Raw genomic sequence first — 22,463 nt, forward strand, 5'->3', positions numbered from 1 at the left:
CAATAGTAGCTTATAACACACACGGTTTAAAGATTTAACCCGTATTTTCATTCAGGTGTGAGTAAGGCTAAGGCTAAGACTATGGAAGTAGGCAGGTTCTGAAGGCTGTGGAGCGACCCAGCATCAAATACTTCCCCTCTGGATCAGTGAAATGGGGGGAAAGGTGTGTTTGAGGAGGGACAGAAGGGTGCTTTGTGGCCTTCCCCAGTCAGGTCAGCTCTCGCAATCTCTCCCTACCCCACCCCATTCCAATCCTCTCCCTCTTCCAGCACCCAGTCTCCCTCCCTCAATCCCACCTTCCTGCTCCCTCGTCACCCCATCTCTCTCCTGGATCTCACACAAACCTTGACCACTTGAGAGATGCTACTGCTTCTCTGCCATTCCCTCCTGCTCATCTTTGCTCAACAGGTAAGAAGAGCACTACCCTTTCACCTTTTTTTCCCTCAGACTGCAGATAAGACAACACTCGATGCCACTCAGAAACTGCTATATATAAATCCAGAGGAAAGCAGTCAGCTGGGATACCTGACTGCAAGTGAATACCAAAACACCCCGTTCAGAATTGACTGTTTGATAGTATTATTTGTATGTAGGCTTTAGTAGTTTACTGGCTTTAGTGTAGGGCTTATTTTAGAAGCGTGAAGTAAGAAAAGATGACAAAATTGGGAAGCCTTTGCAGTTCAAGCTCCCGTGGACTCATTTTCACACCATGAAATGAGCTCATTCAGCAAACCTGGCAGACAGGCTTCAGATTTTTGCCATAACCCTCAGTAACCCTTGGAAGCTCTGAGAGACCAGGGGTATTTGGAGCACAAGTGGTGCCATGGCTGGATTTCATCACAGCAAATACCATCAGGTAAACATGGACATTCAAGGACTGGAATATATTGAAATATCTAAGACATTTTGGCCTCTCACTGCTCTGAGCTCTGTGCAGTGTGTCACTATGTTAGATGTTGAATTTTTTGGCTGTCATGCTTTGTTGAAAGGTTTCTTATAGATTTTTGTTTCTATTTTGAATTTTTGTTTTGTTTTGCACTTAGCAGTGAAAAATACAAAGCAAGAAAGACTGGGAGGAGCCGAGTTCCCCTTAACCAGACTGTCCCTGCACAGTTACAATGACAATGCTAAACTAGAAGTATGATGGGTATTAGACATGTCTAAGCCTCAAACCTGAAAGTGTGTGTGTGTGAGAGAGAGAACAAATTTCAATCTTTTCTGATAATTATTAAAGATGATCAGAAATTAAGTGGCTAAATGTGTTTTAGCTAAAGCTAACACATGGATCTGAGTAAAGCCACTGCAGTTAGGATTTTACTCGTGGTTTTTAGACACAGACAGTAAAGATAGATAGGTTTAAATACCTGAAGTCAACCATCCAAAGCAATGGACACAAGAGAGATGAAGAAGAGAAACCGGCAGGGTGGAGTGGGGTGGGTGGAGACGGGTGTTAAGTGTGATTTGTTACACACTTAATACTTAAAGATAGCAGTGAGAGGGAAAGGCAAGGGTTACAAGACAGCAGGGAGACCTGCTATGATATATGGTTTGGAGATGGTGGCACTGACCAAAAGACATGTGCACCACTCTAAATAAGGGGTACATGCACTCACTGCACCATAAAGTCATATCCTGTTAGCAGCTTTAGAGAAATTTAGAAAACATGTACTTTTTAGAACAAGTATATTCAAATAACTCAAATAACTATTATCCAGCGTAAAACTGCCAAATCAAACATGTGGACCGGCCTGCTGTGGTGTGTGTGTATAAGAGAGAGAACGAAAGACAGAGTGAGATTTTATGTCTGCTCTAGTACAACGTGGCAGTAAGGGACCCCAGGAAAAAAAACGCCCCAGGGCCTATCATGGAGTTACTACTCCTGTGGCAATGAGATCATTTTTCCAGTCCAGGGGAAAAACTAAAAGCACCTTTGAGGCATCATCTGTCTCCTCACTTTCATCTCCCTCAAGCTGGGCTAAAAGATATCTGACACAAAATATTGACCTTGGCTGGTAAAAAGCACTACAGTAAAATGCAAAGGCATCTTGTTCCTTTAGTCTCCCATTAGAGTGTCTGCACTGAACACTAAAGAGTTCTACTTTAACATTTTCCAGAGTAACTAAACCTGGTTGGACAAGGAGGGTCCAGAAAGATGGGTGTGAATGTAGACAGGAAGCAGATAGACGTTACTGGTACATGTAAACATTTTATTATTTGAACTGTCAATTTATTTAAAAAAAGCTACTGGTTCGAGGAGCAGCGTTTTTTACTGTACATTTCCCCTATCATCTCCATCATAATAATAAAATAAAAATAGTACTGCCAATTCAAAAATTTGACTCTTTCTGGCTGTTTTCCCCTCAGTGCTTCAGCAGGGCGCAGAACAATGGGCAGCTGCAAGCTCCTCAGGGTGGACGGGCTACGACAGAGAGACGCCAATTCTGCCAGTGGCCCTGCAAGTGTCGGCAGAGACCTTACTGTGCCCCTGGTGTCAGCTCTGTCCTGGATGGGTGCGGCTGCTGTAAGAGCTGCGCCCGACAAATTGGAGAGCCGTGCAACGAGAGGGACGTGTGCGACCCACACAAGGGCATGTACTGTGACTTCTCCGCAGACAAGCCAAGATACGAGGTTGGAGTGTGTGCATGTGAGTGGACCTGGTCTTTTACTTGATTGCAGGCAGGGTTGCAATAAAGAGTCAAGGGGCCCAACACAGGTTTTAATCAGGCTTCCTTAGTTGCACTGCAGCAGTGACTCATGGTCAAAGCAGCCACTCATTTTACTCGGATCCGTCGTTATTATGTCCCTCCATCTTACCACGTTTGTTTCATCTTCCTCGTGGGGTGATCGTGGCTCAAGAGTTGGTAGTTCGTCTTATAATCGGAAGGTTGCTGGTTCGAGCCCAGCAATGCAATCCATTATTATTATAAACCTTTACAAGCTCGTAAAAAGATTTGTAATAAATATGAATGAATGGGCTGCTGTCAGTGCTTGTATGACCAGTGTGCAGCAGCCTTTCAGATCGGCGCTTCGGCCCACCGGGAATAGGGCCATTGTGCCAGATTACCAGTCCAGCTCTGATTACAGGGGTACATGCTGCTTTACTTCCTACAACTATGGCAGTGTGATGCTGGCTGTTGGCAGGTGGTCAAACATTGTAAAAGTTGGACATGGCTATAGTAACATCACCCACTGGTTTGCGTTTTAGTATTTTGAAGCCTTGACTTTAGCTTCATAGACATGGCCATCTTCATTCTTTGCAGAGCAACTGTAATGGATGGATATACTTTTAGACCACAGGTTAAGTTATAAGCTAATGCTAAGCTGCATCCATAACCGCACAAGTGCAGACTGGATTATTTTTAACTAATGCAGCTGATAAATATAGCTGCACCGTAGCTGCTAATTAATGCTGACAAACCAACAAAATATTTGAATTTTATTATCCAAAAACTAAAGACTTCCTGAGAGAATGGTCTGTAGCACACAACAGCCTATAATAATCATGATCAAACTAACCTCACCTCTCACTTTAAGCTTTAATACAGCTCAAAAGTTTAGTTATTGAAAATTTATGAAGGGAAATATTAGCTACTGAGACCAAAACACCTTTCTGTACCAACTTATAAACATGTTTTTGTTATTTTTTTGGTTTTAAACAGTAGTCTATGGGGCTCGCCTCACTTTTGGATTCAGCGTCAAGAGGATATTTGAGGATTCAGCCCCAGGGGGCTGCTATCGCAGCCCCCTGGGGCTGCGACAGCAGCAGAATTATGCTGCTGTCTGCAACAGTAACAGAATTATGGATATATTGTGAATGGCATATTTTAAAGCAGTGCAAATCACAATTACTCTACCATGAGCCAAACAACATTTGGAAAGACCATAAAAGTTGTATGTTTAAATTAGTTTTTTTAGTGTTTGCATAAAGCCACACAGTGGCTTCAGAGGAGGCCGCTCTAAACCGGTTCAACGGGAAAGCATTTTAAAAAAAATATGCAAGTGTGAAGAAGCCTGAAGGGGCTTTTACAAACCTCAGTGGGAAACTTAAACTCCAATCAACAATTCCACCTACGTGAGTCAAAAACCACTGGCAAAAACATGTTTTTACATTCCATGTCATCATTCGAAATGTGCAAATTGCGTGCTAGGCTGGGAATCAATGCCAGCATAAAGGAATATGCCATTTTAAAAAAGCTAATTTGCACTCAAATCTCATATTTTGTATGCTTGTGGGGAAAAAGACACAGTAAAATTCTTGGTTTACAAAAACCCCCCAAACAAACAAAAAAGATATTAATTTGCATTACAGTCTTAAGATCCACCATAATCAGAGTTTGAGATTTGCACCAGCATGTTTCTTCTCATTCCTTCAGACATGATGGCGGTAGGCTGTGACCTGAATGGGGTCCACTATGAGAATGGAGAATCCTTCCAGTCCAGCCCCCTCTACAAGTGTACATGCATCGCTGGAGCCATCGGCTGTACCCCTGCTTTCATCCAGAAGCCTGCTGGTCTCTTAGGCTCTGCACCACTGATCAGCAACACGCCAGCTGGCCTTCGCAGTGGCCAGAGCCCAAACAAGCACCAGCAGGACACTACCTACATGTCAGGTGTGTGTTTAGAGAATGAATTCATGGAGAAGAGCCAGACTGTCTTGCCTGGAATGCTAATTGCTGTTAGGTAGCTGGAAGGGAAGGGGGAGCCTCATTACTCAGTACTGTCAGTGTGAGGTGTGACTGCCTGTGGTTAAACTGTCTGACACATATGATTCCAGTTAGAGGAGGAAAAGGAAGAGAAACAAGTTGGTTTTTATTAAAAGCCATAAAAATGTCACTTTGATGTACGGCAAAGCTTATTTAATTGGCGTGGCATGTAGCTGAACCAGATCTATCACATGATCTATCTGAGTCACAAACAGTGATTTGCCACTGTGAAAAAACAAAGCACTTTCCCACCCAGCAAAAACTCATCGTCCCTGTCGTTGAGATTTGGTTGAAACATTTTAATTTTGATTAAAAATGTCAAGAAAAGACACGACAAGCTTACTAAGTGGTGCAAACGAGCATGATGCTATAGTCACAAAAATGCACTAACGAGATGGGAAAGTTCTGAGGGTGATCTAATAACAAAAGAAGCTTTTATTTTGGTGTTTGTGGGTCTGATCTGGTTGTGGTTCGAGAAGTGTTGGTGCTAGTGGACGGCTCCGGTAATAATAATAATAATAATAATATGTAAAGATAGCTACATGTAAAAGAATGCCTGAGTTTGTGTAGTGAGCTGGTATGTTTACAGTGTTTCAGATCCTTTTGTGTTACATTTCTATGCAGATCTTTTAATTTTTTTGTCCTTTTCTATGTAGTAGCAATTTCATATCATAATGAATTCAAAATTGATTAATGGGACTGCTCCCATAAGGCTCTATAGCACCTAGTCACAACCAGTATTAGTCAAGTTACTTGAAAATAGTAATTTGTTACTAATTACTGATTACTTCTCCACAAAGTAATCCTGTTACTTTACGGATTACTTATTTTCAAAAGTAATTAGTTACTTTATTATTTACTTTTTAAAAACATGATACATATGTAATAATGCAATAGACCTTTCAGCCAATTCAAATTTTTTTTCCTGCATAATCCATCATATAAAATTGAATCAAATCAAAAAGTCTCTTTTTCAAACTTGTTTTATTAGTTTTAATCTTTTAACTTTATACACATTGCATTAAGCAAAAATTAAATTATATGCAACATTCTCTGAGTTGAAGAAATTTGTTTAACATTTAAACCTATGTTCTGCATATTCCAGCATTTATTTATTTTTTTTTTTATTTTTTTTTTTTCTTCTAAATGACATCAGAAACAGCAGTATGCGACATTACGTGATGGCAGAGCTTCAGTTCATCCTTTGTCATTTTTTTTTTTTTTTTTTTTTTTTTAATAAATAGGACAGGGGGAATGAATGAGAGAGAGAGGGGGAGAGAAAGAAAGAAAACCAAAGGGGGGGAAGAGACGGTGAGAAAGGGGGGGAAGAGAGAGAAAAAAAAACAAACTCCTGGGTCACCTGTATGGAGAAAAAACAAACAAACAAACAAACAAACAAAAACAAACAGAGGAGACAGCAAACAACAAAGAGCAACATAATAATAGAGAAAACAAAGCACCATCACAATAAACTAGCTAGTCATAGATATCAGTATTTACTAAGTAATAAACGATATTGTGCAGCACGCAAGATAGACAGCGCACAGTGTGCTTTGAGGCAGCAGCCAAGAAAGCTTTAGTCCGCGTCTGTGAATACCCATGTGTGCATACCTGTGTGGATCAGCATGCTTGCATTCCAAAGGTTTCTCCATGTAATGATCTGCTAGGGAGTGTGGGGGGGCCACAGCCCCGTCCTCCAGGGTGTGAAGCCGTGGCAGTGGCGCGGCTGCCCCTCTGTTGGTCTTCCATGGTCTCTTGTGTTCTGGGGGCCTCTGGATGTCTGGAGTTTTGATCTCCTCCATATTCCAGCATTTAAAATAAAATAATTTTTGCGTTTACTCTCACTCTTTCAAATAGATGCAAGAAAAACACAGCAAGAAATAAATAATTTGAAGTTTAATTTTTCACTGTAGAAAGAAGTTTTCTTCCCACGTAGAGTGCACGGCGGACGCTAATGTTTATGTCACTTTTTACAGAATCAAACTAGAAGTAATGTCAGTAATTCCAAGCCTTAAACACTGCATGGATGTACTCTCTGCCGCAGATCAACAGTGGATAATATCTCGATATTATCCACTATTGTCATGAGACATTAACAAACAAAATCAGTAACGCAGCATGCTTATGGTATAGTAACAGTAATCCCTTACTTTACTTGTTACTTGAAAAGTAATCAGATTACAGAAATGCATTACTTTTAATAGATTACTGCCCATCTCTGATGGAGACACAGCAGCTTGTTGGAATGATTCTGATCTGTGCTTTGCTTGACACAGTACCCTTTAACTGTAACACTGAAAGGTTACAGGGACCCTCCTTTAGCCTGGAAGAGGAACTGCCTAATCCAGACCACCCACTGGAGTCCCTGCTCCAAGACCTGTGGCCTGGGCATCTCTGTACGTGTCAACAACGATAACAGCAAGTGTGAGATGAGGAAAGACCGCCGCCTGTGCTTGCTGCAACCGTGTGAGAAAAGCGTGCTCAGGAGTGTCAAGGTGGCATCTTTAGCTTTAATCTGTCTGAATCTTTAATATTTTCATTTAATTTTTAAAGTTTTTTTTCTCAAACTCTTAAAAAGAAAGACACCAATTGCTATTCCCACTTCTAGGTGCCAAAGGGAAAGACGTGCCGACCCAAATTCCAGGCAAAGAAAGCAGAGAAGTTGACTCTCTCTGGCTGTACCAGCAACAAGAAGTTTAAGCCCACATACTGCGGTGTGTGTACAGACAAGCGCTGCTGTGTCCCCAACAAGTCACGCATGATCAAGGTCAACTTCACCTGCAAAGGCGGCTCCAACACACAGTGGAAGATGCAGTGGATAACGTCCTGTGTGTGTCAGAGGAAGTGCAACGATCCGGGCGACATGTTTTCTGACCTGCGTTTACTCTAAGGACCCCAAACGTCAGAGACGCAGAGTGGTGCAAGCCCCGCTGTGAGAAACTAAGGACTGAAACACACATACACTTTAATTCTCCCTTAGTAACAGTTTTGCACCTCCAAAAGGACAAAAACAAAACTAATTTTGAGAAAGAAGAACAACAGATCATTAAAAAAACAAAACAAAGTTTTATGGAGCACTCTTCAGGACAGGTATGTGCACTAACAACAAGGAATATGGCCAGTGTACTAGCTTTAACATTACCTCATAACAGAACAATCAGGGAGCTTGGAAAAGCAAATAGAAGCTTTAGAGTAGATTAAACTGATGTTCTCTTTAAGTGCTGTTTGGAACACTTTGACCATGCCATACATTAGATAACGTTGATATGTAAAAGCTTCAGTTCTGTGAGTTTGATTCCCAGATTCACAGCACAGCAGACCTTCATCTGGCGATGGAGAGTCTGGGTGCATCAGGCGTGAGTCTGGCCTTGGTGGCATCCAGATGATGATATTCTTCAATCAGTGAGTTGAGAGAGGCAATGGCCTCTGAGAAGAAGCTCTGTTCCATCCCTTCTACATGCAGGTAGTGGTGTAAGTGAGCCTAAAATGAAAAAAACAAAACATTAAACTGAGTCTGACTGATGTGTTTGTCAGATTTAGAGGCTGATATGCATTTGCCAATAAGCTTGAAGAATAAACCTGAGATATCATTTCACCTGAAGACAAACTGCTTTGTTTTCTGTGGCTGTACCTGCACCACATATTGAATTAAATAAAAGAAAATACACATTTTGAAATCCATGTATGCCTCTAAACTTAAACCAGTGCAGGTAGACTATATGCCAAGTTATCTTTTGTAGCTACATTTTACAGATGGGTTAAAAGGTTTAGGGTTTAAGCTAGAATTAGGTTTAGGCTAAGAGTAGACTATAGGTTTGTAATAGTAAAATTTAAGTTATTAGATCTGGGAATGCATTACTATCAAAGAATGTCCTCACAAAGACAGCTTGAGACGCACCTTCTTCCTGTAGAGCTTGGTAAAGCGTTCCCTGAGCTCCATGAACGTGGGCTTCACGCAGGTGTTGTTGGCCAGAGCTAACAGGGAATGGGAGTGTCCCACGGGAGGCACTGAACACAGACTCGTCTTCCAGCCTTCCTGGTTCCATGAGACAAAGGGCAGTGATGGTCTCAGTCTAAAGCCAGGAGAGAGGGGAAAATAACTGTATATGTAATGTTTAACATGTGAGCTTCACATGACAACCAAAAGACTTTGTTTAGTCTCAGTTTACTGTACTTTAAACTGTACTTTATCCTGAAATCAATATGTGAACAGTTCCCTAGCTAGGAGCTATGACTTTAAATCCAGAAACCAAGCACATTTACTTCACTAGCTTTAACAACAATCAAACAACTGGAAATGAAACAGTAAAAAACAAAACAAAAAAACAAAACAAAACAAAAACTTCACTTGTCTGCAGATTAGAGGACTACCAACATCTACAAGTATCCTTATAGTTAAGATACTTAGTCCTGTTTGTACATTAAGTATGTGTCTATATATATATATATATATATATATATATATATATATATATATATATATATATATATATATATATATATATATATATATATATATATATATATATATATATATATATTTGTACTTCCTTCCTCCTCCTACCTCTTTTGCCAACAATTTTAACACAACAGTCACAGTACAAAATGTGTGTGCCAACTGAAAAGGAGTTCTGTGAGAGCAGTGGTTAGAGGAGAATATAGTAAGAGCTTGTGGCTGAATGCAGTAATCATGACTTACTGCTAGTGCTCAATGGGTATACTATGGGAAAAGGTGAGTGTGTGGATCACTGGGTACGTTGGAATGGTTGCATGAAATCGTTACATCTTTTGGTGTAGAATTATATACAGAAATAAAGGATTTTCCTCTGACCTCTCGATGTTCCTGCGGACATCAGAAACCTGCACGTTACCCCTGACCATGAGGGCACAAGCCAGGTACAGGCTGTGCTTTGGGTCAGCTTGTATTAGCTGGTGGTCTTTACTGAAGGCATCGCTGAACATCTGATCCAGTCTAGAGCGCACGGTTGGAAGACAGGAGAAGAAAAGAAATGCTTGTATCAGTTGATCAACTTTACAAGAAATGAATGTGCATCAAATCATGTTAAATATTCCTTTTATAGCTTTTTCTTCCAGCCTCAATGAACCCGATTTTAACTGAACATGCCTTGAAGATTTTTATCAGAAGTTCAAAAAGACTGGGAACCAAGACGGCAGTGTTTGGCATAGAAGAATGTTTGCACCTTTATTTATGTAGGGAAGTCCCAAAGAGCAGGCGAGATATTTTTAAGCAACACCATGCCCTGCATTCATACAGTCACATTTATTTACTGCTGGGAGTTATCCAGTAAAACCACCACTCTTTTTGACCAATAAGCATCTTCATAGGAGGAGAGAAGGTCTCTGTGGCCCACACAAGGCCACTTTTGTGGCAGCTGTTGCTGGGAGGAGGTAGGCAGATTGGTGTTTTTTTTTTTTTTTTTTTTTTTTAAATCCTACGTCTGGAAAGCTAAAATTGAACTTGCCGCTTTTTCACATAATAAAAAGAAAGCTGGGGCTTTGTGGTGTTTTAAACTCTTACGCTTCTGTTTAACTAGGAAGAAAAGTGTTATTCTGAGTTTTTAGTAACTTGGTTATTCAGATCAGGTGAGTTCATTAAAAAAAAAAAGCTTTATATTTAATACAAACTCAAGGTCGAATGTAAAGTGTTAAACCTATTTGAACTGGATCTTACTTTAATACTATTTTTCAGTAATGATCAGCAGAATTTCTCAACTATTAATCATTAAGTACTGGATTATTATTTAAACCATTCACAACTCTTAGCTACGCCTCTATTTTCCAGCTGTTTCCCCACTTCTGCATCACTGCTTATATTAACAGAAGTGTTAAAAGGTGTTTGCCTCCTTCCTGATTTTGTATTTCTTGTATGTTTGTCACAATTAAATATCCATCAAACAAATGTAAATATTAGACAATATATGTTTATTATTTGGCAGTTTAATTCTACATCTGATCTATTACTTTTACCTAACTGATAACTTTTCTGCTCAAACTTGAGGCATTCGGTTCTTTACTTTTCCAATTTTTTTGTGACCAGACAAGCTAATCTGTCACTTGGACACTAACCTGTGGGGTGTTTGTACTTTGGGTTGAAAATCATAGACTAACCAGGTCATTCATAGAATCATTTTAAAAAGAAAGCTTTTATAGGAGATAATTAATTGATCATGAGCAAGTTTCACTTTTTTCACTCTACCACTGTAAAAGCAGACATTTGGGCAGTTTGCCACTCATTGGTAAACTGAAGCATTTAGGAGTGTGTAAAGAACACCACAATTCTTCCCAAGGTCACACCATGCAATGCTCAGAGGAAATCCAAAAGACCCAAGAGCTACAACTGAGATTCTACAGGCCTCTGTTACCTGGTAAATGTTAAAGGTCATGACAGTACAATTACAAAAAAAAAAAAGACTAACCAAGTATGGCTTATTTGGATAAAACCACTGAAATGGAAATTGCATAGAAATTATGAAAACCAAAATGTTGAAATATATTCTATTTTTTGACTTTGCATAATATTGCAAACTCTATGAATAAAAAAAATAACAACAAAAAAATCCATTATTTATTCAATTAAATACCCTGAATTCAAAAATTTAGTAGCATAACATAATTTCAATTAAGTACAAAGAATATAATAGGCAATTACCACCGAATATGCACAAGGTGTGGATATGAATGAAGGATGAACACAAAACCAATGATGTTATTGTGTATTTCTTACAGGAGTTTGGAACTATTGTCCTGACAAAACTGAAATGTGCAGCACACTGAAACCATTTAAAAATGTCATGTTTAGTGTTCATCTGAATTTGGGGCAAACGGTCAATCATTTCTCTCTGTTTTCATAGTGATTTTGTGTTTAAACCAGATGTTAAGGATGTGGTTGTGTTCCTTATGTCTAGAATGGTGTCAGGGACAGGAGTTATGTAAGCTGCAAGCTTCAGCCTATACTCTTTCACATGATTCATATCAGGAAAATATTTGAATCTAAATTATGCCACTAACCATATCAGCCACCCCATCTGTAGGAAATCGTGAGTCAGTCCTGCTTGACTGGTGCTGTTTCATCATCATGTTACAAATGACAGTTTAAGTTACGGTGTAAACCAACCGAAACCACTTCTAAATGGTCAAGTCATCAATGGAGGGGTTCATGTGAGGAGGAGCTCTGCAGGACACACAACAACTGTCAGGTAAAAATAACTGCACCAATGGGCACAAGGCTTACCTCCTTGTGGGCACATTAATATCTGCTAATGTGTAGAGGGGTGTGAGACTGGGCACCAGGTAGTGTAAACGAGGAAAGGGCACCAGGTTCATCGCAATCTCATTCAGATCCATGTTGAGGGAGCCCTCAAACCGGGCTGAGCTGCAAATAAAAAAGTTATAATGACATGCTCAATTTGACTGCATAATAACGTTAAGTTCCACTAATTAGGGATAACTAAAAGAAGCAAATCTAGAATATCTTCTTGATACATAGCACTGTGCAAAAGATCAAAATACTTTTATTCATAAATAACTTCCTAAGTTGACTTGTGTGACAGTACCAAATCTCCAGGTTGACTCTCAAGCCCTTGCAGGACTCTCACAGAAGCTTTTAATGATAAGATAGCATCACGCGATAAACACCTGAAATGCTTTGACATCTCTGGTTAGTGTCTTATGCTCCAACTTTGGCTGACTCAAAGGGCCAAAATTAAAACAGACAGGAGACTGCAGATGAAAGCCCAAACTGGCTTTACTGACTGTTATTATGAAGAGAATGGATACTAATGCATTTATTATGGCAATCTTATGGACTAGAAAAAATGGTCAAAAGGGTGTTAATGTTTTTCCTTAGCACACGGGCTTCTACTGTATATGAGCAAACAGTAATACTATACCTGGTAATATTGAGCAACAGGTTAGCCACAATGTTATTCATAGCATCAAAGGGTTTTTCTGCCCCACTGAGGCCTTCCTGTCCAGAGGTGACTGCGCTGTTTCTCTTGATATTTAAACCAGGCTTTGTACCATGGGACATAACTTTAATCTTGTTCACAATGTCAACCAATGACTGGAAGGGGAGAAATGAGGGAAAAGAAGAAATCACATTCAGTTTGACAGTTTTCATTTATGTGCGTTGCACAGACATTTGCAGGGAGAGAGGGGAGGCATTTCTGAATCCACAAACCTGGTTTTCCACTAGCAGGACACAATCAGCGTGCTCTGTGAGCTTGTTCATGGCAAGGACACTGTTGTATGGTGAGGTGATTACGTCATCTTCCCCAGATGGATAGATGGAGGTGACAACGCGACACACCTCAGGGAACTCCTCCTCCAGCAAGCTGAGCACTCTGGTTCCCAGGCCAGAGCCAGTACCTTAAATCCATAGTCAGTAACTAATTAATTATCAGCTGTCTACAGAAAAATCCTTAATTTACTGACATGACAATTGAAATCTTATTTCTACACTGCTTGAAAAATTAAGGTAACACTTTGACGTATAACAGTAGAGCTGCAATCCCTGGTAATCCCTGAGTCAGATCGTGGACACTGAAGATGAAGGGACCGATCAAGCTGGAGGAGACCTATCGGGTTTGGTTAGCCTGTGGGACCTCAGAGGCAGCTGATTGGTACTGGCAGGCCAAGCAGAATATAGCTTGGGCGGTGGGTGAAGCAAAAGCTTAGGTTGTGGGAGGAGTCCAGTGAAGCCTTGGACAAAGACTTTCGGTCTGCCTCGAAGTGTTTCTGGAAAATCGTCAGGAAAGCAGTGCTCTACTCTGCGGGTGTAGTACTGCGGACTTCAACTGAGTATATAGTCAGGCAGTGGAAGGAATACTTTAAAGACCCACTTAACCCCACTGGCATGCCTTCTATAGAGGAGGCAAGTCTGGGGACAAGGTCACTGAGGTAGTTAAACAACTATCGGTGGCAGAGTCCTTGGACTAGATGATGTTGATAAAATTCCTGAAGGCTCAGGAATGTCATAATCATCATGTTGCGGGGATATCTACTTAACACACCTCTGCATGGAGATTGAGGTAATGCAACTGGACTGGCAGTCTGCAGTGGTGTTTCCCATATTCAAGAAGGGGGAGCAGAAGGTGTGCTCCAACTATAGGGGGATTGCACTCCTCAGCCTCCCCAGGAGGGTCTAGGTTTTGAGCAAACGGCCTCAGAATTTGATCTCTGCATTTTGCAAAATGGTCCTGTTGCTTCATCAGGGAATGGCCTCCAGCTTAGAAATGTGGACGAGGCCCCTGGGGTAGACCCAGGAGACACTAGAGAGATTATATCTGTTGGCTGGTCTGAATAAGCTGGAGTACGTGGCTGCAGAGTGGGAGGTCTGGGTTTGTCTGCTGCCCCCATAACCCAGTCACAGATAAGACAAATAAAATGGATGGATGAATATTTGAATATATTATTTCAATAAGTTTTTTCTCTAAATTCTAGTTTCTATTTTATTTCAGCTAACTACTCTTACAGCCTTCACACAGGTCTAAAAGTAAAGAAGTGACGTGCGTGACAACAAAGATACAAAAATTAACTAAGTGAAATGAAATCATGCACAAATGTATTCTTATTGGCTTTATTCATTTTTTTTGTCACTACAAATCTAACATGAATTAATTGAAGTAAAGCTTGGAGTACTGGACTGTGAAGCATGAATGAAAGGATGCCCTTGAATCAGAGCCTTACCTCCTCCCATAGAGTGAATGAGAAAGAAGCACTGCAGACAGTCACATTGCTCTGCTGCCTTCCTGAGCTTATCCACTATCTTCTCCCTGTAGGCCGAGCCGTACGTCATGTTTCCAACTGCCCTGAATGACAAGCACAAAACGATACCTTGGTTTTTCCCCCCTAATCATAAGATAATGCCAAAAATTGAACATTAATGATAAGTATAATTTTTAATGCTCAGGACAGATTTCATATTACTTTCATCCTTTATGATGATCACTATGTCAGATTAAGCAATTATATTGAGTGATCAACATGACAGACTGCCCGTTGCTCCCACAGCATGCATGATGTGTTAGGAAGTTGTCAGTAGCTAGTGTGTTCATGGAAAGGAAAGGTAACAGACAAAAGCAACTGAAGGGGCTGTCAGGATGTCCTGGAGCATCCCATGTTGCTCTTGTGTTTTTTTCATTACGACAAACTATGCAAGATAAAAGAGTCAAAGTTCAACTCTCCCTACGTTATACGTGTTGTAGGACATATAAAAGAGTTTAGTGCAAAAGTCATTCATGGTAAAAACAATATTGGAATTTTAAACATAGGGTATAATTATGTGGGCCAATAAAAAGATTGCCGTGCAGTGTAAAGGCTTTCTCGCCTCTAAGCAACAAACTGTGGGAATCAGACTGACAGTCTCAAATTGTTGTGGCATGCCAAGTACAGGATTTACCACAGGCGTCATGGATTGACTACATAATCCATTGGTGGTTCATTCACAGGCAATGCTACACTGTAAACAAGTTGCACTTTTTTGTGCAGACAGAAAATAAGCCACCGGCAGCTGAGAAAAATTTACAGGAGATAAAGATTATTTGAAGAAATTAAAAGCGTGTGCTAATATAACTCTGTGTCAAGTAGACTTCCTGTTAACATCCCATAACATTCCATAGCATCTGATATCACTGTGGGCCTTCTGCTTGACCATTTCCAATCTGTGAAATCTTAGAGTCATATATTAAATACTTTACAAGAGATATATACTTTTTTGAAAAATATAGACTATTGGCTCATTAACATATGAAAAAAAAAAATTGTAAGAGGTCCTGTAAAGTCCCACATTGGAGCACACACTAGATAAAAAGATAGTACATAGTTGTATTTCACAATAATGCATGGAGACCTGGTCTACCTACAATTTCAGGTAGGTAGACCAGGGAAACCATACAGAGAAACTACTCACATCAGGCTGATCTTTTCCCTAAATTATACTCTGCACAATTGAGAATGTGAAAACTGAAAAAACAACAGTTAAGCCACCCGTGTTCCTCTTTCAGATTATACAAAATTCAACATATAGTGGATTATTAAGAAAACATGTTTAATTCTTTCAGACAATTACCAAAAAATACTTTCTTTGCAATCTCTTCAAAGACTATTCCCTGAATACCACTAGAACTGCATATAGTGTAACAGCACGTGAGCTGTAACACAACTCCAGCAGGATTTAAATTATGTTGTGCAACAGTTGGTAAAGTCCACGTGAGCTCGGTGGCATCCTGGGGCTTGTCTGTCTCTTACCAGTTGTTGCCTGAACCTGACACGTCTGTGAGTAGTTGCGTGCTATCAAACACTTCTCTTAACGGGCCCTGCAGGATCTGGTTGACCACACCCTCTTCCATGTCCACCAGGACCGCCTGTGGATTCAAATATGTGAAAATGAGGCCCGCTCATACATTTCAATGCTATCATATACTGAGCACATTCCTTTTACCCCAGTCATTTCATAATTCACCCAATGAATGCTGAACCTTTCAGTAAGCTCGACTCCAAAATAAAATGTGAAAAGAATAGGTTTCATCAATCAGTCTTAAGCTTATTATTATCCATGTTAAAGCCGTTTATCATTTTTCTTTGGGCCAAAGTTAACCCCAAAGGGTGAAATTTGAGATGTGGCAGCCCTTTTCTCATTTCTAGTAGAAGGCTTATTTAATGGAAACAGAAAGACGTGGCACCTCTGGCACAGCAAAAGCTACAGCCAAACTCAATGACTGAGAGAATCAGATATGGAATTAATTTGCATTTGATACAGTTGACCAAGAGATGTTCACAAAGAATTTACCTTCAGTATCAGTCCATACTAGCAACATTCAAAGCCTTATGCTTTGCATGTAAAAGACACTTGACTATGCCTGCACTGCTATTGTGAATGTTTCATAGGTTAAAATGTTTGCACGCATAGGCTAACATCTATTTTTATTATTACCAACTCTGAAATTTCTGAAGTTCTAACTTCTTATTTGCTTAATTTTTTATCCAGTTTTGACACAATAACTAAAAATTAGGGACTCGAGAGTCCTTCTAGAACTTACCCTGGCCTTCAGGTGTTGGATTCTCCCACCAACAGCAAATGCAGCCCCGTCACTTTTCCTGGAAAAGGACAGTCAGTGATTTAAAAAAAAAGGGTAAAAAAAAAAAAAAAAAGCAATACATTTGGAAAACTTATACGTCAATGAACAACTGGAGGAAAGCAGGTTTAACATACCTGGAATCCACATTTCGGAAAAAGCTATTGAGGGCTTCATCGTACAATCCCCTCTGAGGATGAAGGAAAAAAAAAAAGATTTAGGAGCTGTGAGAGTCATGTCTGTTTCTTACAGGACAAAACAGGGCACACAGAAAACAGACATCCCTTAGAACAAAGGTTTAGTGAGAAAACATAATGACTTCCCTGATTATCATAGATAAGATGTTAAAAAATTTACTGAAAGTTTTTCTTGGTCACTTAAATCTACAGTGCTGTGAACAAGTATTTGAACTCTTCCTGATTTTGCTTTGTTTTTGTTTATACCAGCTGCATCTACATTTTTCATTCACTTAAACATAAGATTATAGTAGACTAGACCTGGGTATCTGGTGAAATGGTGAATCAGTAGTTTCTACATAGTTGATGCATTTTACCTAAACCCTAAGAATTACTGCACATATCACTGGAACACTTTCAGTTTTACCATGATAAAATTCATGTGAAATCAGGATTTCATTTTTGGAAATTAAATTAAATTGTTTCTAGTGCTTAAGACCAACATCCCTAAAGCTTATGAACTACAGAAGGCAGCTAACATTTAAACTGGAAACCAAAATGATTACAACTTGGATAAAGCTGAGGTAAATATCTCTCTGTCACACTAAAGAAATGAGTTATTAACTACCCAGCTGAAATACAGCGCTGAAAAATGAGGTTTTCTAATCATTAAAAAAAAAAAGAGAAGCATTCTCTGAATCACTTAGGGCGTGTCTGCTGAGGCGTCAACTGACAGCTCTCACATCATCTCAAACAGACTGCACAAAGCAGACAAACAGAGCTGGAATTGATTTAACGCAACAACACAAGTCAGAGAAGAAAATTACAATGTGTATTATACAATAGTGTTTGACACTTATCTGCTGTTTTTCTGTCACAGTCAGTTTGGAATGCAATTTAAAAATGACATGACAATGTGGCTGGAAAGTCTGGTAATTATAAATTTACACCAAGATGAGAAACAAATAACACCCACACTGATTATTAAAGCAAAATACCCCACTATACATTATAATTCCTCAACATAGATACATTCGAGCTGGCCCCAGTGTTTTCTGGCATTTTCAACTCCTCACTGCAGGCATGTCATGTGCCTGCCTGCTTCAAGTCCTCCACCATAATCCCTGTCCCCAAGAAACCTAGGATCACTGGACTAAATGACTACAGACCCGTGGCTCTGACATCTGTGGTCATGAAGTCTTTTGAGCGCCTAGTTCTCTCCCATCTCAGGACCCTCACGGCCCCCCTCCTGGACCCCCTGCAGTTTGCATATAGAGCCAACAGGTCTGTAGACGACGCCATCAACATGGCCCTACACTTCATCCTGCAGCATCTGGACTCCCCAGGAACCTACGCCAGGATCCTGTTTGTGGACTTCAGCTCTGCCTTCAACACCATCCTTCCAGACCATCTCCGAGACAAGCTTTCCCAGATGAATGTGCCTGATCCCATCTGCCGGTGGATCACTGACTTCCTGACGGACAGGAAGCAGCATGTGAGGCTGGGAAAGAATGTCTCGGACTCCCGGACCATCAGCACCGGCTCCCCTCAGGGCTGTGTTCTTTCTCCTCTGCTCTTCTCCCTGTACACCAACTGCTGCACCTCCACCCACCAGTCTGTCAAGCTAATCAAGTTTGCAGATGACACCACCGTTATTGGGCTCATCTCGGACGGGGATGAGTCTGCCTACAGGAGGGAGGTTGAACGTCTGGTGTCCTGGTGCAGCCACAACAACCTGGTGCTGAATGCCCAGAAGACAGTGGAGATTATTGTGGACTTCAGGAAGCACACAGCCCCACTCCCCCCCATCATCCTGACTGACACCCCCATCACCTCTGTGGACTCATTCCGCTTCCTGGGTACCACCATCACCCAGGACCTGAAGTGGGAGCCCACCATCACCTCCGTCATCAAGAAAGCCCAGCAGAGGATGTACTTCCTGAGGCAGCTGAAGAAATTCAACCTGCCAACACGGACGATGATGCAGTTCTACACTGCAATCATCGAGTCCATCCTCACCTCCTCCATCACCGTGTGGTACGCTGGAGCCACTATCAGGGACAAACAGAGACTGCAGCGTGTTGTGCGCTCTGCTGAGAAGGTGATTGGCTGCAGACTCCCATCTCTGCAGGACCTGTACACCTCCAGGACATTGCGGCGTGCAGCTCGGATCTCAGCTGACCCTTCTCACCCTGGACACAGTCTGTTTGACCTGCTCCCCTCAGGCAGGAGGCTCCGGTCCATTCGCACCAGAACCTCTCGCCATAAGAACAGTTTCTTCCCCTCTGCTGTTGGACACATGAACAATAACCATATGACTGTTCCCACCACTAACACATGACCCTACGCTGTGTCACTGCATCATTCCATGTTTGGCACTGATCACCACCTGCACTCATGTATATATCTTTCTACGTAGCACTCTTAATTCTTATTCTCATGTATATATCTCATGTATAGCTCATGCACATATCTTTCTACGTAGCACTTTTAATTCTTATCCCTACTTTTATTTTTTCATGTCTATTTAAGTGCTATTTATGACACTACTTAAGTGCTATTTATGACACTATGTTTGCACTGAAGCACCGCAGCAATTTCCTAATGTTGTAAACCTGCTCAACATTTGGCAATAAACCCCTTTCTGATTCTGATTCTGATTCAAGCACATAATCAACACTTACTGTGGACTAAGTTACTAGAGGTGGGAATCACCATACATCCCACGATACGATCTTATCAAAATACTTAACGCACGATATGATATTATTGCAATTTTTTAAAATATTTTGCGATATTCAGATTCTGTACATAAAGGTAAACTTTATCAATATTCATTTTATCTAATATCAAAGTCTCACACTCAGTCTTTCTCTCATTTCAGTCAGTTTTATTGTTGACAAACTGAATGGTTTGTATTACAGTCTAGTCCAACTTAACTGAATGCAACCATCTGGTACAATTATAGCTATTCTGAACTATGCAATTTATGAAAACTATGCAGCCCATTCAGCAACTGAAGAACTTGAAAGTAAATTAAAACAAAACATTTTACATTAAATAAAAAAGTTTTAAACTTAATTAAAATAAAACATGTCTTAAATTAAAATAAGTAAACTGTCATGTTTATTGCTGCCAAAAAACAAGTTAAACACATTTGGACAGTGAAGGAATGTCAGGATTCTTGCTCAGAAAAAGGATCAACATGCTCTGAAGTCAGAGTTCCAGTCCACAAACTTTTTTTGTAACAAAATATCGATTTCTGCTGTCCCTGTATCGATACATTATTAGCAAACAAAATATCACGATACTACATAGTATCGATTTCCCCCCCCACCCCTATAAGTTACCAACTAAAGATAAGCAAACACAAAATCTTTCACTCTGCAATGACAAGTATAACAGAAAATGGTGGCGAGACAGGGAGGAGACAGTTGGTTTGGGTCTGTTCACTACTAACAGCTGGTGAGTCCCAATTTATACAGTGTAAAATAATTAGAATAATGCTAATAGAAATGTACATTTGCTGATAATAGTCAGACATAACATTATGACCACCTGCCTAATATTGTCTCAGTCCCATTTTTGCTTCCAAAACAAACCTTACCCATCGAGGCATTGACTCCACTAGCCCCCTGAAGGTTTGCTGTGGTATCGGCACCAAGATGTTAGCAACAGATCCTTTAAGTCCTGTAAGAGGTGGGGCCTCCAGTGGATTGGACTTATTTGTCCAGCACATCCCACAGATGATCGACTAGATTGATATCTGGAGAATTTGGAGGGGTAAAAAATGCCTCAAAGTCATTGTTGTGCTCCTCAAACCATTCTTGAAGTTTTGCTTTGTGACAGGGTGCATTATCCTGCTGACAGAGGCCACAACCATCATGGAGTACTGTTTCCATGAAAGGGTGTACATGGTCTGCAACAATGCTTGGGTAGGTGCTACATGTTAAAGTAACATCCATATGTATGGCAGGACTCAAGGTTCCCAAGCAGAAGATTGCACAAAGCATCCCACCGCCTCCACCAGCTCACCTTCTCATAGTGCATCCTGGTGTTATGTGTTCCCCCACTAGGTGATGCACATGCACCCACACCTCAACCAGTTGTCTAGCCATCACAATTTGGCCCTTTTCAACCTCTCAAATCCTTATTAAATTAAGGAAAGCCTCCAAGCCCCCCCTTAACACATGGACAAACATCACAGACTGAGGAAAGCAGACAGTTTTCCCACCTTGGTTGTTGGAGGTGCATGTGCCAGAGGTTAATGACACTTTTGCTGCAGTTTAAGAAATGCTAACAGTTGAAGGTGTTTGTTGCTCCCAGCTTTTTGAATGAGTTTCTCCTCTGAGTTGATTAAATATGCTCAACTTTAAAGGTTTTCCTACACTAACTAAAGTTACTTGTACTTGAATTACATTTTGCTATTTTGTACTTTTACTACAATGCCTTGACATGATCCCAAAGGTGCTCTACTGGATTGAGGGATGGTGGCTCTGGTAGCCATTTGAGTACAGTAACCCCCTTTCGTGTTCAAGAAACCAGCTTGAGATGATCTGAGCTCTGTAACGTATTGTCTTATCCAGCTCAAAAGCACAGGTGTAATTATAAAAACGTTAAAAGCGGCTGTGTTTCACCCAGAGATGCTGTGTCTACGGGTTTTTGGTTGTATAGTCTGGGTCACCAGAACATTAGAAAGACAAACATGTGCTTTTCCTGTCGTAACAAGTCAGACTTCATTATTATTCGTCGGATACCTTCGTTGTGCTGTGCTGTGTATGTAATTGCACTTACTTTATTGACATGGGCATGCTCTCGCAAAGCAAGATCCCAAAACCTGCAGCCAACCTGGTTGCCGCACTGTCCAACTGCAGAACGGAATTTCAGTTTAACTTAAAAAACACAATTAGTAGTAATACAGATTTCATTTGTTAAAGGTATGTAGCTACGTCACATAAAACGGAACTACTTGACATAAACACCGACCTGGGGGCTAAGCTAGCCTCCTACCTGTCATTTACCGCGCTGAGTTTCACTCACCTTGGACCACAACGGACTGTGTCATGTCAACAACACCCCATACACGTTGTAAAAGTGCGAAGCTAATCCATAATGACTGTTCCGTTTATGTTATCCATCAATAAGATCTTCACAAGACTTTTGAACACCTCTTCTTCCTCGCGCCTTAGCTATGTTTGGTCGAGCATTGATGACGTCATTTCCATGGAAACGGAACGTACGTTTCAGCCACTGACCCCCCCACTCCCCAAAAAAGTGTGTGTGACGAACAAAAACAAACAATAAAGACATTTTTAAAAAGAAAAAACAGGAGGTTTGTAGTAATATAATATAGCAGTTTTGTAGAAACCACACATTAAATGATTAAAATCTCTTCTGTAGTTTAACTCCCATTAATAAAGTTAAAATAAAGGATGGTATGAGATACTGGTTTTTAAAAGCAGAATAAAAGCATTTAAGACTGTAAACTA

The 22,463-nt window shown here is 40.5% G+C and overlaps 2 protein-coding genes across 4 annotated transcripts; one reads left to right on the forward strand and one right to left on the reverse strand.

Moving 5' to 3' along the window:
- The first annotated feature begins 270 nt into the window (after positions 1 to 270).
- ccn6 (cellular communication network factor 6) lies at positions 271 to 7,596 on the forward strand. Its single transcript, XM_080882658.1, has 5 exons — positions 271 to 408; positions 2,365 to 2,644; positions 4,374 to 4,610; positions 7,005 to 7,198; positions 7,312 to 7,596. The coding sequence occupies exons 1-5, from the start codon at positions 361 to 363 to the stop codon at positions 7,591 to 7,593; spliced, it is 1,041 nt and encodes a 346-aa protein (XP_080738784.1). The 5' UTR covers positions 271 to 360; the 3' UTR covers positions 7,594 to 7,596.
- Positions 7,597 to 7,651: 55 nt separating this feature from the next.
- On the reverse strand, positions 7,652 to 22,180 carry tube1 (tubulin, epsilon 1). 3 transcript variants are annotated; one of them, XM_080882655.1, is made up of 13 exons: positions 22,015 to 22,097; positions 21,769 to 21,842; positions 20,582 to 20,740; positions 16,936 to 16,988; positions 16,763 to 16,820; positions 15,972 to 16,087; positions 14,412 to 14,533; positions 12,904 to 13,091; positions 12,614 to 12,786; positions 11,956 to 12,096; positions 9,535 to 9,675; positions 8,602 to 8,776; positions 7,652 to 8,184 (listed from the first exon to the last, which is right to left on the reverse strand). In XM_080882655.1, the coding sequence occupies exons 3-13, from the start codon at positions 20,711 to 20,713 to the stop codon at positions 8,026 to 8,028; spliced, it is 1,458 nt and encodes a 485-aa protein (XP_080738781.1). In that variant the 5' UTR covers positions 20,714 to 20,740; positions 21,769 to 21,842; positions 22,015 to 22,097; the 3' UTR covers positions 7,652 to 8,025. The 3 variants fall into 3 exon arrangements, with proteins under 3 accessions (XP_080738781.1, XP_080738782.1, XP_080738783.1); XM_080882656.1 differs by lacking the exon at positions 20,582 to 20,740 and having other exon boundaries at positions 22,015 to 22,180; XM_080882657.1 differs by lacking the exons at positions 20,582 to 20,740; positions 21,769 to 21,842 and having other exon boundaries at positions 22,015 to 22,165.
- Positions 22,181 to 22,463: the final 283 nt, after the last annotated feature.

The sequence above is a fragment of the Rhamphochromis sp. 'chilingali' genome, assembly GCF_963969265.1.
Source record: "Rhamphochromis sp. 'chilingali' genome assembly, chromosome: 5".
Taxonomy (NCBI): domain Eukaryota; kingdom Metazoa; phylum Chordata; class Actinopteri; order Cichliformes; family Cichlidae; genus Rhamphochromis; species Rhamphochromis sp. 'chilingali'.